General features: G+C 41.3%; 1 protein-coding gene across 1 annotated transcript in view; it reads right to left on the bottom strand.

Moving 5' to 3' along the window:
* adgrb2 (adhesion G protein-coupled receptor B2) overlaps positions 1 to 16,644 on the bottom strand; it is a 247,813-nt gene that overhangs the window by 122,574 nt on the left and 108,595 nt on the right. Inside the window, exons 3-5 of the mRNA XM_030411455.1 lie at positions 14,753 to 14,833; positions 12,416 to 12,604; positions 4,323 to 4,484 (exon numbers count right to left, since the gene is read on the bottom strand). Coding sequence (XP_030267315.1) covers positions 4,323 to 4,484; positions 12,416 to 12,604; positions 14,753 to 14,833 — 432 coding nt within the window. The remainder of the gene's footprint in view (positions 1 to 4,322; positions 4,485 to 12,415; positions 12,605 to 14,752; positions 14,834 to 16,644) is intronic.

The raw sequence follows: 16,644 nt of genomic DNA, 5'->3' as shown, positions 1-16,644 counted from the left end.
CAAACACAGAAGGAGCCGTGGACTGGATTTTAAGTGTGGACGTGACGTTGCTCCGGAGACATTAAAGTGACGAGTCTAAAACAGCTTTCAAACGAAGAACGAACCAAACAAAAATACTCTTGACTGTTGGACTCTCTTCATCTTTTCTATCACCGTGAAAACCAAGGACACACATACAATTGCACCAAAGTTGCTAAAGCATGGAGTGGGCGGCGGGCTGCTTGTGTCAAATTAGAAAGATTTTACAGCAAAGTTTGCACAAGAGGGACAAAATCACATGGACATAGTATCACTCATCAGCAGGGGGAACTGTATCATATAAGGTGAGCTCGACATAAGCACAGACAGAACAAAGCACCATGCCAACAAATAAACACGATAAAAGCATATTTACGCAGGGACACAGCGTTGCAGCTCTGTGCTGGTAAGCTGTTTACTTGCCAAAGCCACAAACTTTTAATTTGCCTGTAATTAAGACCATTAATCCCTGTGTATGCTTGGCTCGCAACTGACTGTTTATGTTGTGAGAAAAAAAAAAAAAAAAAAGTGTGCGTCAGCGAGTGTAAAAGGCATTTTCCAGCCGGCTCTCTGCCTACACGCGAGTGCCATTTAGCTCCTGACATCAGCTCTGGAAGGGTGTGATGAGATCAAATTCATTTTTCATGTATGACTGTAGATCATATTAACATATCGCAGCTCTGCCCACACATGCGTGCGTTCGTCTTACATGTTCTGGCAAGCACACGTCTACAAATAGATATATGAGATGTGCAACGGCAAAGAGGGGTCGTTAAATGACGGCACAAGGGTTTAATTTGATTAACTTTAAAACCACATTGATTCAACACACTGTGGTATACACAGGATAGAGTATGCGGTACAGGATAGTAGATGGTGAGTTTATGGCTTGAACTGCATACGTCCGTGCACACACAGACACACACACACACAAGAGAGATCCATTAAAAGCGCTATTCTCTGTGCAGGGACGTTTGTGCCAAAAGGCCTTTGCTGGTATTCAACATTTCAAAGGACTTGTGCCTTTGAACTCCCAAAAGCACGCTGAATCTGTTGTGATAGATTCACAGATGCATACATAAACACATAAAGCACACAGAGACACACGCATACACATATTTCCTCAAGGCCCTTGAAAGGACGAGCGCACCCTTTCTCCAAAACCCTCTTCGTTCCTTTGCCCATTCCCCAAACAGCATGGCAAAACATCCCGGAGGCCATACTTTAGATTAGGACGTCTCCCTATTCCTCCCTCAACTTTTTTCGCAGCCTCTACGTCTGGCAACGGGGACAGTTTTGTTTTATTTAAATATTAACCTCACACAAGCCGACTTTGAAAAAGATGAAAACAAAAAAAGCAAACAAACAAATGAATAAATAAATAGAAGAATACTAGTCAGTAGGGAGGGTGAGGACGCATAACGGCTCCAGACCAGACCGGCTCCAGCAGCATTCACATAATAATGTATCGTTTCGTATGGAAAATAACACAGGATTCTTTGCCTTCGTGATAAGAAAGGAAAAGCACTTACCCCTGTGATAATTGTTGAGCCTGTGAGTGATTACATATCATCCGAGCATATGCACTTTCACTTGGACTGAAATCCATCCAGGAATAAAAAATGTTATTATTCAGAAAGCGACCACCAATTTAGCTTCAAACCGTCTTTTGTTTTAGTGTCTCTATTTATATTCTGCCAACGTGGTTAGCACAGATGGAATTAAAACACTGATGAATATTAACAATGAATATTCCCTTTTTTAATGTCAATGCTTTCGAAGTTTTAGAAAGAGACGCGCTAAATACTAAATCAAAATTGCACAGAGACTATGCACATGCCTTAAAGTAGGCTTGCAGTTTTGAAATGTCAGAGGCTTTTGCTCTTTCAGCAGAGTCTGCTCTACTGAGATGTTATTTCAATTGGTTGGTTTTTTTCCACTCCAGTGGCAGTCTGATGAAGACGTTTCAGCCGGACAGTCGGAGCAAGAATGGAATAAAGTCCTGAGGTACCTTCAACACCAGAACTAGATGGGGCTGCACCAGTGACTTATTGCTATCCTTGACAAGGTAAAGGCCTAACAGGTAATCTCAGAGACAATAGCAGAAGGGCTCCGCTGAAGGACTTCTCAGTAATCTAAACCAAGCCAACCATGGAAGAGGCATAGAGGTCCCAACTAAAGCCTTAGCTCGGCTGTGAGCCTTCAGAACGGCTGAGGGAGACTTTGAAAAGTGGGCATGTGTTCCACGGCTGACCACGGATGAATATGGAACTGAAAACTCTGTTGAGGAGTTAAAGCAGCGAGCATGAGCAGACAGGAAAGACGGGGGCTATGCTGCATTCACGCCATGTCAGCAGAACAAGAAGACCGCTATACAGTTCACCAATAATCCAAACTGTAAGTTTTCCTGGATCATTATTAAAGATTCTTAAATGAACTTTAGGCCTAAGTTAAAGAGTTGCATTGTGCTACATTTGTTTGAGTAATGGAAATATATTTTTTGTAGAATATCAGTCAAGAGGTCGCAAGTCAACTACTTTACTCTCAGTGTGATGAACATAAAGTTAATTTCAGTAGAAAGTCACCAAATACGGAGGCTGTTCAGAGACCTAGAAGATGCCGGAAAAACTGTTTTTACTTAACTCAACCTGGATACCTGGACTAAAATGTAGAAATTCAAAAACAGGGTTAATAACAAACGATTGAGGGCAGCTATACGTTGCTTCAGCTTGTAGAATGCCTGATCCAAATAAGAACTTTTCCCAGTTTACTTTTCAAAAAACTCATATTGACACAGCTATTAAATTCATTGCACCTTGTAAAATCCTCTAGCCATACTCCAAATACTTGAATTTGGATAACAGTTCCTTTTAAGTTTGGCCCCTCATACATCTTTTGATGATTATTTGCATGTGTATTCTAAACTTCACCCATCGCTTATTTTTTAAACTGGATTTGGTTTGAATATGTCCTGAATATCCGAGAGACTTTAAGGAGGTAAGGTAACAAATCTTCATTCAAATAGTTGTTGCTGAATGGTTACAGTAATCAAATGAATAACTGGGACTATTAAGGTAATATAACATTTTTAATTTGTTATACATATGCAACAAATATCTAAACTTTCACATAAATAGGTTTCATGGTAAGTAATCGTCCCTGTAGAAATCTGTTAAAATAACCTGAAAATGTTCAGCTCTGAAGTTACAGTCAATATAACAAGATCTGTGGTAGTCATCAAATAACTTTAGTGTGATATAACTACGTTTACACTACACAGAAGTAGTAACCTCTAGCTATAATAAAGTGAAGAGGAATTTTTGACAATGACAAATTCTTTGTTCGGGTAAACTATTGTAACGATTTAGCAACAACCACTGAAATGAATACATGTTTCCAAGGTGCCTCGGGATCTCTTCGATGTTCAGGGGAAAATGAATCAAATCTTAAAATGTATAGCTACGGGATTTTGCAAGGTGCCATGATTTTAAAGGAAGCCTTTGGTGAGTTGACATGGAATGTCCCTGTAATAACGTAACTCTAAAGATGCTGTCACAATGACAATGCTAAAATGCTGACCATCAGCAGGCCCATGTTTACCATACTTACCATCTCAGTTTAGCTTGTTAGCATGGTAATATTTGCTTGATAACCGTACTTAACAGAAATTACATCTGAGGTTGAAAGCAACAAAATGTATTTGGTTGTAACAGAAAGGACATGAACATCTGGCAACCTCATGGTGGCGCCTGGAGGAAAAGCTACGGGAAAATTTAAATCCTTGGGGATCGTGAATGGCAAATGTTTTTTTTTAAATGTATTTCAATCTGCACTGCTAATGTCACTTCCTGGAGAAAGAACGATGGCTGTTGAGTCTCATAACTGGGTGGTTAAATATTGATGGCTTGGGTTGGTTTCGACCAGAGCTGCCATTGTTGTCAATAAAGAATTTTATTTCAGCAATGTACGTTGACACATTGTTGTTCTTACAGAGTGGAAGATATCCCATACTAGAATTTTAGAATGCTGACATTCTGCTTTTTTTCCCGTCAGTCCGTGTGATTTTACATGAATGCAGCTTCAGTCCACATTTTTTTTTGCAAGAGGACAGACACGTTTGGTTTGTACAAGAGCTATAATGGAAGGACACAAAATGCGAATGCTTATGTATGTAAATTCGAGAGCATTGAAAGTAAGTTTTGTGATTAAGGTGAAGAAGAAAAAGAAAGTCATGCTTGAATAGGCAGAGAGGCAAAGAGAGAGAGAGAGATCGGGTGTGTCATGTAAATGGGGATGGTACTAACCAGGGCACACTGCTATGTTGCAGAGTTTGGTCTGAATCTCGGGCTGTCCGCAAGCCGTGACCCCGCCTCCGTTCACACAGTTCCTGGTTCGCGTTCTGGAGCCCCGCCCACAGGTCACAGAGCACAGACTCCATGATGACCACTCCTCCCACAGCCCATGCACTGCAAACACCCACAAACGCACGCACAAACACAACATGGGGATGAGGAATGAGGGACGGAGGGGAGGGGAGGGGAGGGGAGGGGAGCATCCCATCGCAGGCAGGAGGGTTAGAGAATGAGAGAAACATGACATATTAAATGAGTCTGAGCACATTCCTTAAAAAAAGGCATGAGGGAGGTTCAGACCTCCACAGAAACATTCCAGTAACAAAAGAAAAGAAACGGCAATGATGAAGCTGTACCCACATGTTACTGTATGAAATAGAATTGGAGGTCAGGAATGGACACACTGGCGTCTGAAGTCATGCGGTTATGCAGTTTGATTCATGACAAGGAAGTTAATATGGTAGGTCTGCCTCTGAAAGAGCTTTCAGTTACTATAAACAGTGAACCGAAGGATCCAAAGGCTTCAAACACTTCAAACACTTCACACGCTAATTAAAGTATTAAAAATCTTTCTCCTCTTTTTTTTTTTTCCTCTTTATTGCACGTCTCATCCCATTTTTAGCAACAGATAACTAAATCAAAATAGAATAAATGAGCAGCGGAGTTGCACAAAAACTTTGCAGATAATGAACTTGACTTCCAGACTGCATCTCTCAGCGCTACTTCTGTCAGGGACGCGTCTACTAGATCCGTGTTTTAACTCTGTGACACCGGCAGACTGTGCAATGATGCACACACATGCACGAAAATAATTGCTGAAATCGGAGATGTCTGACCTGTGAAGCGGGAATAATGATGGTAGACGGATATTAGAATGCTAAAGACATTTTCCATAGGAGACGCCAAAGGAGGAGAACATGAATGACAGTTTTGGTTAATGAGTGTCAAGACGGGAGAGAATAGAAACCGAACATGACAAAAAGAGGAGATTATGAGCAAATTCCGAAACAAAAAATACAAAAAGATCAATCTCGAAAAGTTTGAAGGACTGACGCTGAGAAAGGGAGGAGGTTATTTTCAAAATACAGAAATGTTCGCCGAGAGACCAGCGAAGATTAGGCCACGTTGAAGGAGAAGGAAGAAAGAGAGAGGAGCGGATTTTGGAGAGACGCTGGAAGAAAAGATAGAAGGCGAGATATACTGAGGGAGGGAGAGAAAGTTAGAGACTGCAGGATGGAGATTGCCGGTCTTGTGTTGAGCAAAGCTAAATAAATCATGGCGATAAATAATTAAGCCTACTCTGTGAAGGAAGGCTCAGAGGAGCAGGAGTAGAAGGCTGAAAGCGAGTGAGAAGACGGTGCTAATAAGAAGTACGCTGATATGTACAGCTGGTAAATAGATAGATCAGCAACACGTGGTATCAATGAGTCTTTGAGTTGCTGCACAAAGTGGCTTTACTGTATGTTGTCAGAGTGGCAAGGAGAAAAAAAAAAAGCATCAAGACTGCATCCACTGATATTCATTTGAGATGCTTTTTCATAGCCTACTATGCTGTTTAATGAAATGCCTTTTCAAGCAAGCTCATTTGTGGGCTTCACTGAACTGGAGGCAGATGGCAGCTGTTCTTATGTAAAAACTTACCCAAGTTATAACACAAGTGTTTACTCAGTAGAGACATATACACAACTCACATAAGAGAGTTCAACCATGTTAAAAAGTTCTGACGTTAGGGTTAGGGTTGGAATAACTTCCCCACCAGCTAGATCTGCTAGCTCAGGGAACCCCTCTGACACCAACCAGCTAACATTATCTTGCTGGTTTCGATTACGGTCCAAATATCTGGATGGATACTTGATAAATGGACTGTGCGAAGATGATTTTGAATTACATTTCCGAAAAAAAAAAAAAAGATATAGTTGAACACAAGTTATATCAATAATGAAGACGAAATAACACTGGCTAGGTTAGCATAATCAACTTGTGTGACTACCATTTGTTCCAAACGGCTTCAACGCAGCTAAAACACCAACGTTTCTCCACATGCTTTATGCAGATTGATAGAAAATTAAATCATAAGCCTACCTACATTTCCAAAGAATAGTCTGTTCAGCTTTTTATATTTGGATCCTATGTATATATATATATATATATATATACATATATTAGGAGGTTCTGTGATGCTACAGCGATTTCATGTTAACTCTGTTGATGTCTTTTGATTGGATGCACTATCAGCGGCCTATTTGCGTGCCACCTTGTCCCACATTATTGAAGTCATAACTAGAAAAGAGCTTTCTGAAGTTTTAACTGGCGACCAAATTTGAGTCTGTAATAAGGCCGAAACAAGAAGTTGTAATTACTGATTTGAAAGGTGGTATTTCCATGCAGCTGGTGGATGATGTGTTGGGCTGAAATATGTCAGCCGAAAGATTTCATCAAACGTGAAACAAGATTTCAGATATTCAATTGAATAAATCATGATGATGATAATAAAATATATCTGGCGCAGATACATAGATCATGGTAGATAAGCCAATTTCTTGGGGGTATCTAATTTAAAAACTGCAAAGCCTTCTCAGGAAGCAATTACAAGCAGAGAAAAGCTAAACAAATGCAATTCAGCAAGAGTTTCTGTTATTTTGCATCTTCTTTTTTTTTTTTTTACTACGCTATAGGTTTGCCTGTGAGACATTACTTATTCATCCAAATCGAATATCCATCTCTCCAACCCAGTACAAGTGTATCTGCAGTCTGACTGCTGAAAGCCAATCAATTCGTCCATAAAATCTAGCTAGAAGCAGCTTTTGGACAAAGACACATTAAAAGCTGAAAATATCAGTTGGAGGTGGGAACAGGAGACGGAAGAATGTGGAGGCAGATAAGCAAATCAAAAGTGTCCTCTGATACTGGGATAAGGATTTTATTACTCCACCTATTGGTGACAAAATAATCCCCATCTAGTGATAGTTCCTGCTTTAATAAAGCAGCACAGCAACTATCTAAATTATACTATTTTTTTCCTGATTCCATAAAGCGCATTACATAAAACGGCTCATCTTGTAGTTCAGTTTTGAACATCCAAAGGGATTTTTATTGCCATCAGGGTTGCAGTCACAGAGGGAGTTGGAGAAGAGCATGTTTACAGCAGCAAGCGCAGATAAAAAAAAAAAGAAAAAAAGAACGATATAACAAACTGATCAGCGCTGATCAAACCACGTAGCGACAGATCTGTGTCACACCTGGTCACAAAATCAAGTTCATGAACTCCGTAAAAATTCAGCTTTGTGAGGGGTAGATGAAAAATATGTGCAAATGATGAAGCACATAGACTCACTTACATCCGCCCGGGTTTCTGATGCAAATACAAGCAAGCCAGGAGAAGAGATAAAAAAAACAAAAAAAAGTGCCCATCCTGTTATATTCAAACATGTGCATGCACACGCACACTCATCAGAGCATGGATCCCCAGCAGCACGGAGAATAGGGTTGTGTGTAATGAGCATGCCTTTAAAATCTAATAAATATGCGACCATGTAATGATGCATGCTGTATGAAGATATCAGTTTCACATTTATTTCTAGTTGCTGAAGCACATAGTCTATAATAAGATTCCAAATCATATTGATCCCCGGGATTAACATCATTACCCGTGGTTTTATCTGGGGTCATTGCACAGCATGCTGCGTTATTTAAAGCTCCGTCTGAGGATGTGTGCGTGTGCAACTTTGTGTGTCTCCCCATCTGCAAGAGTCTGCCCTGACTTCATGACTGCATCCCTGCATGCACCCTCGGTCTCTCTCTGCTTGAATGATTACTGGAAGTGTGATGTTGCAGCGTTTGACTACGCATTGACCCAGGCATACTGTATTCATAATGCACCATTGTTCCGCTCCGTGTTTTAAATGTCACTGAATCTCTGGCAAATGAGCAGTGGCTAAATAAAAGAGAAGCAGGGGTACTACTTCATTTTGCACGCTCTGGGGCATGAAAGCCATATACTTGAGCGCATATTAAAAAAAAAAAAAATAATAAAAAATTACAAAAGTTAATTTGCCGGACCAATTACTGCCTAGTTTGCTTTGTCAAGAGCCAGACCATTACTTAAAATTGATTATCTGTATCACCTTAATTTAGGAGCTTTACCCATGAAAAAAACGAGGAGAGAAAAAAATGTCTATTTTCACTTCATTGGCTTTCTGTCCAAGCTACTTTTCTTTGATGTCCCCTAACCCGTGCAGACACACAAAAAGTACAAGCATGCACAGGCCTGTGCCCAGGGACATATCCACTCACACTCATAGCACACCCAACCTAAGTCCTAACTTGTGCAAAAACACAAATAAATGGTAAAAAGTCGAATGGAAAATTCTGGCAAATCCATGTAACGGATTAAGTATGCAGACTGCACTGTCCTCACCTCAGGATACTTTGGGCGAAACTGTGTGAGAGTGTGCTCACTTATGCCTACGTGCTGTGAATATTTGCGGTTGTGAGTAAATGCATATGAAACAGGATACAGGAAGTTGGCTGAAACCATTTCCCCTGCAGATCCTTCGTATTAATCAGGATATTGGCACAACTGGCCGCCGTGTTCTAAACAGCAGGTTTGAAAGGCACAGCTCATGCATACAAGCACGAACTAAATGTAGATGCATACACCACTTTCCCTCAAAACAGAAAGAAGAGCTGTTTAATTCTAGAAACTTTTTTATTTCACAGCAAGCCTCACATGTTAAGTGCAGCGTTTATACTATTTGAAGTATAAAATTGGGATTCAAGTGAAAGCCCAAACTGCTGCAGTCTTGATGGGTTTGTATGCACTTGTGTTTGCCTGCATCCACTTTGCTAAATGTTTGTTTAAGACTCCCTATTGGAAGATAGGCAGGGCTTGATCCAGCAGCAAAGAGATTAACAAATCAAGTAAGCATGTAGACGGTGCCCCAATTAGACTCAAAGCTCAAAAATTACCCCCCAAAAATACTGACGAAAATTATTTAAAAAAGTCATCACATCAAGTTAAATATTTAACACTTTTATGTCACTTTGCTGCCGCCCTCACATTCCCAGTCTACTTGAATTTGGTGTGATCCCATCCGGGCGATCCCTGGAGTGCCCCTGCACCCCTCCAGGACCACGTCAGGAAACATCAGAGGAGTGGGGAAGAAAATGAAATAATAAACGGAACATAACACAGCAACCAATATTCCATCAAAGGAACGGCTGAGGATATTAATATCGACACTGAATGGAAAATGAGGCACTTAGACATACAAATCGCATTGGCACATTTGCATAAAAACAAGATTAGCATATGCACCGACAGGGAAGGAAAATGTTCCCTCTCGCTTCTCTCGTTTTTTTTTTCCCCTTGCATCAGTAAACACCGAGTGACTCACATGTGAAAGCATGCGAGTGCTCAAAATCAAAGACCTTGTCTTAAAAACTGTGCTCTGCAGACTTAGCAGCTAAAAGTCCAACGACTACACCCCATGCTGTGACAATGACAGTTAGACAGACGCGGCCTCACTTTTGCTCTGAGTTATCTGTCCGCAGAGAAGTTATGGGCCCCGATCTTCCATTTAATAGTCCGTTCTCATTTTGACAATTCCTGTGTATGGAGGGCGTTGGTGCCATATTCCTGTAATGAACCCTCTCTTAGGTGGCATTGATTCAGAGAAGTTATAAACAAGAGACTATCTCACTGTCCGTCAACTAGAATAGAGGGCCGTGTTTTGTTCTGCGCTGGCAGTGAAGGAAACGCAGGCTTTTTTTGATATGTTCCTGCGAGAGGGCACAGTCTGCTGCGTAGTCTGGGCATCAGTGATCACTGCCTTTGTCATATTCTGGATTGATATTCCAAATACATTCTCTTGTTACAGTGGAGCACCAGAAAAGATCGATTTTGTCTCGACAGTGATCAAACGAATTCACTTGGCCCATGTTGGTAAGAACATCAGTGAGGAGGATGATGTTGGACGTCCTGCTGTTTGAAGGGCAGCACCGGGAATAATATCCAGGGCAAGATTTTAAACAAATTCAATGTTGTCGTCCATCTGGACAAGTGGAAGTGAAGCTGGCAGATCCCTTGGCTGTATCCCTTCTGGTAAAGAATAATGCTTCAGCCTTAACTCTGAAAGAATACTGCATCGATCTGGCTTGCACTCCAATGACACTATTGAATGCATTAAAAAACCTGATGCAGCAGACCGAGAGAACTGTTTAATTCCATGATTCCCCCTCACTTGTATAGCTCCTACATTACCCATAATGCAACTAAAGTGCCAAAGGGCCGATGCTTATACCAATACTAGGAAGTAAAAAAAAAAAAATCATAAATTCATTATCAATATATTTGTCAGTATAGCTGTTTTTGCAATGCGATCCCTTAAATGTGGTTATCAAACACTTGTGACAAAGATGTGTAACGAAGGCTGGATATTTTACAAATGAACTAAAATTCAGCAGAGCACTTAAACATTAAACTTCACTCGAAATGTAATAATTTTAAATCACTCCAAGCATCTTTTTCTGCATGTTGTTTTTTAAACCCAATCGTTTTCATATCAGCACAACCAATTTAGCAGTCAGCTCTAAACAGCCGGACTACATTCTTTGTGGACAGAACATTAGTAGTTGATTAGGGAAGGGACACATACCATGTAGGAGTGAGCCAGTGCCATACGGGATTTCACTTCAATTGCAATCAGGGCAATCAAACTGGCGCGGGATAGGCGGTACTTCACAATTTCATCAGTCTCATGTAACAACCTACAGCAGCAATCAAACCGGAGCAGCACTCACGTTGTTCAGGATGAGCCGTACACAAGATCCATCAGCGACTTGATCTGGCTTGATTGGTTTGTGTGTTGCCGAGGAAAAAATGGATGAGGAGCTCCTCGTTGTCGCTCCTGCCATTTTTGTAGCAAGCAGACAGGGTTGAATATGCTCTCCCTGTTTGGCAGAGCGTGACTTTTTTTTTTTTTTTTTTGTAGCTGATTGGTTAAATATATTTTGGAGCTGCCACGGCATCTAAAATGAAAACCTAATTTGCTGGAAGCCAAGCCAAAAGAGCAGCTGCGGTTATCATTCTGAATGTTGTCTGTGACTGTAACTGTCATGTGAGAAGAGGCTGAATTTACATTTAACAATATTCATCTCCATAAATGCGACTGTCTTAGTCTTGATTGTATTGTGCTGTTGATGTTTTTCCATACTGCGGTATATCTACAGACGTGAGTCGATGTTGATATAGATATAGACAGGAGAGGAATGAGGCAAGAGCTGGATTAAAAAGTGGAAGAGCAGAGGAGAGCTAAAGATAGAGATGCCAGGAAGTATGAATTTCTGATCTGTGGCAGCTCTAATAGACTTGCTGACATGGAGCTCAGGTGTCATGTCTGTCTCTCTCTGTGTGTCTCTCTCTCTCTCTCACTCTCAGCCGGCCAGTAGTGTGAACTGAAGTGACAAAATGACATTCTCATTCTCTAGCTTTTTTTTTTTTCTTTCTCCTACACCATTCCTAGATTATGTTTTGGCTGAACAGAGCCCGTGTGGTGTGTTTGATTGTGTGTGTGTGTGTGTGTGTGTGTGTGTGTGTGTGTGTACCGCCTACCTTCCTCAAAAAGTGACAGTCTCACACTGTCATTATTTTCTTCAGCTTTCTTAACACGTTGTAGAATGACAAATAAATGCTGCATGCTTGAGTGAGGTGCTAAACAGAGAGCCTATTGTTTAAAGCTGCATTTTGTCATATTTTACATTTACAAAACAGTGCAAAAAAAAGAAAGAGGCTCACAGTATATTCAAACTGCGATGCACTGTGTGTTTGGTCGTCATTTTGCAACACTGCTAAAGCTGGCATGTTTATTTCAGTGACCTTTTAATGCCTATTTAGGGTCACAATGGCTGGGGGCGTATCCCAGCATGCACTGTGGGGAGGCAGGCACCCTGGAAAGAGTCAGTCCTCAGTTATCTATGCAAACTACAGCTCCACTGAATTCAGGCAGTGCTGATAGAGGAATCCATAGAGGGTGTAATACAGATACCTGAGCCTGTGATGCCAGGGTCACCCGGGCAGGAAGCCGTGTTGTTGCACATGCGTGTTTCCCGCAGGGCGCCGCTGCACAGCGTCCCATAGGGAGAGGAAACGCATGATCGTGTCCTCACTTGCCAGCCTTGCCCACAGGTAAGCGAACACACACTCCACTGCGACCACTCCTCGGCAGCGGGGTCACCTGGAGAGAGACACAGGAGTGTGCAGAGAAAAGTCACAAAACAGTAAAGATTATTATTATTATTGTTAATAATAATAATAATAAACTTTATCTTCATCAGAACCCGGCCAATACATTGGTTGTTATATCCATACTGGCGTATATGTTGTCCAATACGCAAATGTAAAACTCCTTTTTTTTCATTATTATGCAGAGATATATGCTTGGGTGATTTACGATTATTGAATTAAAGTTTATTGTTTCAGTGCAAAACCCACAAGAATCTGCACTTTTACAATAAAGTTAAAATGTGTGTGACAAAACAGCATTATAATGAGGTACTGTGGTGCCACAGAGATGCCATGGTCTACAGATCTGGTCTCCAGGCGCATGATTCATGATTTTAATACTTTGTTTCATTGAAAATAAAAACTATGACACATAAATTATATTATTTTTGACCGTATCCTGCAGCCATATCCCTGATACGTATCTGTATAAGTGATAACCACATTTGAGCAACCACAGAAAAAAACAAATGTGTGTATTTCAGCCTCTACCAGAATTTTTTAAATCCCTTATATCGGTAGCCAGCCCAAAATGTGAGTGTCAGCCTCCACAGCCTGGAGGAAACAAAATGAATTAGGCTTTAATGCATCCTCAATAACAGGAGACACAACACATGTGTCTCCTGCGCTCATAGGCAAAGAAAAAATACATATTTCGCTAAATCACAGCAGGCAGTAAAAAGCCACAGCAAAGAAGGTACAGGAGCTGCTGTTAGCGGAGACGTACGTCAAGGAACATATTGGCTTCATTGAATCCTGTAAGCACTTTTTAGCTTTACTTTTTGTTTACTGAAATGCGTTGAAAATTCCCCCTGGAGGACTGTGACACCGACGCCGTTGTTGCCGCAATGCAAAATGACAAACAACATCACAATCTATACATTTGTCAGGGAAAAAAAAAAAAAAACCCTGGGACTGTGTTGCTCTGGAAGAGAAATGACGGGTCTAGATCATCGTTCCCTTTGCTTCTATTCTTCTATGGCAGATTTGCGTAATATCCACATGGCCTGGCCTGTGATGCTGTGTTATTAGCAGATACATGAAATTCCAGCACACTGAGTATGGGCGGTATATGATTTGTAGATATTATTAATTGATTTAAACCTTTAATGAGAATGAACCTTTGTTGAATAAACATAAGGATGTGTTAAGAGATGTGTTTTAAGGCACTATTAATATAAATTGAATTATGGTAAAACATACACAGCTTTAAGCCAAAAAGAACAGCTTCGGATGTTAATAAAGCCCGCAGATTGGGTGTTTTGGTGGATGATCTTGAGTTCTCCAGGCAGCTGTGGAGAGCGTCCCATTGTTCCCCCTGAGTTACGCCCTTGAAAACAGAAACTACGAGTCGAGCCGTCCCTCTTTTCTCCCCCTCTCTTTCCATAAATTGTTTATGAGCGCCGTGTCCTTTGATGGAGGCGTCATCACATGGCAAAGAAGGAAATCAAATTAATTGCATGTCCGTTAATCGCATTACATCTTCATTAACATGCCGTGAGTCAGGGCTTAAGCTCATCACACATGCCTGGAGGAATGGAGGAACGGGGAGCGAGGAGGGGGAAGAACAGAGGAGAAGGACAAGACGGAGCCAGGGGTTTCCCTCGTGGCAGGGACTCCCTCCTGTGTGTGTGGGTGTGTGTGGGTGTGTGTGTGTGTGTGTGTGTGTGTGTGTGTGTGTGTGTGTGTGTGTGTGTGTGTGTTTGTGTAGATGAGTAAATGTAAATGTAAATTAGTGTACAACCTGTTCTTGGGTGGGTAAAGAAGCCAACATGTAATGTCGTGTACAAGGCAAATTCGTCCCACATACATGACATTCACTTCTTAATATGATTAATGCATCGTGACATGAATAATTCAATCTCTCCTTCCAGTTAATTATGTACGATTTTGAAGACGCACGCACACAAATTCTCATTTTGAAATACTCACATGCGAATGGTCAACTCCAGCAGCTGCCCTGGGCTTTGGCCACGCTTTAAATGTAGCGATTATTCATATGGTACTCTTTATCTTCAGTTACACAAACAGCATGTTAAGGTCAAGCTGGCTGCTTTCGCTCCAAGCTGTAAACACATGTACACACCCACCACTTACTCACCTGTTTGTGCCTGAAACACACCTGGCTGGTCGGCTGATCGTGGTCTTTGTGTCTTCACCTTCAGGTCATCGTCATACGGGTCTGGAAAAGACAAGGATTCGCATGAGGATTAAGCAAATCCTGGCGAATGGATGCCGGGTCTGTTTACTACTGTACGTGTAACTGTGTCGAGGCACACTGAGAGCAGGATTTAAAGGTAATAGGTGCCCATCAGCACCCACTGCTATTTTGTTCATCCAGAGAAGTCATAAAAGGCTAGTTCTTTAGTACATCCAAAACACGACTTTGGCTAAATAAAAATATAAACGCCTACATCCGCTTGGCTCGCTCCTCGTAGCTGAATATTTAAAGAACACACTGAGACACTTCAGCTCACATCGTGCTGAAGACGATGAAGAGAAGTCTGCAACACAACCTCAGAGGAAGAAATCAGGAGGAAGTGAAATCTGACCAGCTCATTGGCTCACAGGGAAAACACGGGATGTCAATGAAATAAACATACATCGAACGCAACGTGATGATATATTCACAATTTAGCGTGTACATCAGAGAGGTGATTTTAACTGGAACACCTCATTCAAAGAGCATTTGTGGAAGGACTGCCTGGAAAGAGAGTATGGAGAAAGTGAAATCATGCAACATATCTTAGTCGATTTTATCTCAAGTGATACAAACATACGGAGGCATGAGCGCAGACGGTTCCGATCTGTGCAAATGGATTTGTAGGCTTAGTTTCAGCAACACAGGACTTAATCAACTCCCTCGGCAGAGGAAACAATCTTTGATTTAGCAGATCTTTTTCAGTTCTTGCCCATGGGATCCTTTGCAGCGGCTGCATTTACGCAGAGAAGCTGAGGCACACGGCTCGCCTGCGATGCATGATCCACAGGCAATGTGATTACCTGTGTATATACAAGTTCACCGAGTGCAACGATGGTTGATGCTGAAATGTTCCTCGCCTTAGCTTCTATCGAAGGAGATGACCCAAGAAAGAATAAAAAACACATGCACACTCAGCGCAGCCTCCCCTGCCTCGGAATACACACACGCAGGCACAAATGCCTGGAAATTTTGCTGAGGTTCTGTCATGATTTGTCAATTACCCATTGGTAGCGATGTTATAATTTGGTCTTTTCAAGGTTTTTTATTTACATATTTATTTTTTTTAATCCTCTAGCTCTCGCTCTCACTCATACTTTCTTCATCCTATTCCCTTGTTTTGTGCATTGTTCTCAGCGGTACAATATTTTTAACCACAGGAACAACGTCATAACTGTTTCGGTGTGCTGTTTTTTAAAGATATCTGCAGCCGGCTACATCCCTGGGTGAAAGGAATAGCTACCGTGTGCTTGTGTGTGTGGGGTGTTAATTTCACTTTGTTTTCCTTGCAAACAGAAATTAGCAAGTGCAGCAACGGCGCTGTGAAAATTATTTTGAAAGCAATACAAAGATTCTAATTTCGCCTCATCCCATTGCCGAAAAAAAGATTCAATATTGTTGCAGCTGATGTGACAATCAAACCGAGAGCTGAGCTGAACATGCCAACAGCCTTAAGACCTACACGTCTTCATTAGCCACAGTCAGGGCAGTGCACGTACTAACGCCCACTTGCTTAGCTGCAGGTTTTACAGTAACATTTTACATGAAAAAGAGGATATATGTGCCCCTAGATTTTATGAAACTACCCATCCTTCTAACAGATCAATATTCATCCGCTTAAAATACAACGGGAAATAAAAAACTTTGGTTTAACTTATGCAAAAAGTGAACTTTTCACCTACCAGAAAACTTTTCCTCTCCAGCTCCTTTATAATTCTCTCTCTCCAGATGACTGCATGTGAACCACTTCCCAGAACAGCACTTGCCCAATCATAGCTTAGCAACAGTTACTA

Source organism: Sparus aurata, chromosome 3, assembly GCF_900880675.1.
Source record: "Sparus aurata chromosome 3, fSpaAur1.1, whole genome shotgun sequence".
NCBI classification, from domain to species: Eukaryota; Metazoa; Chordata; class Actinopteri; order Spariformes; family Sparidae; genus Sparus; species Sparus aurata.
The sequence above is the reverse complement of the archived record's forward strand: the minus strand, read 5'-3'. Positions and strand labels throughout refer to the sequence as shown.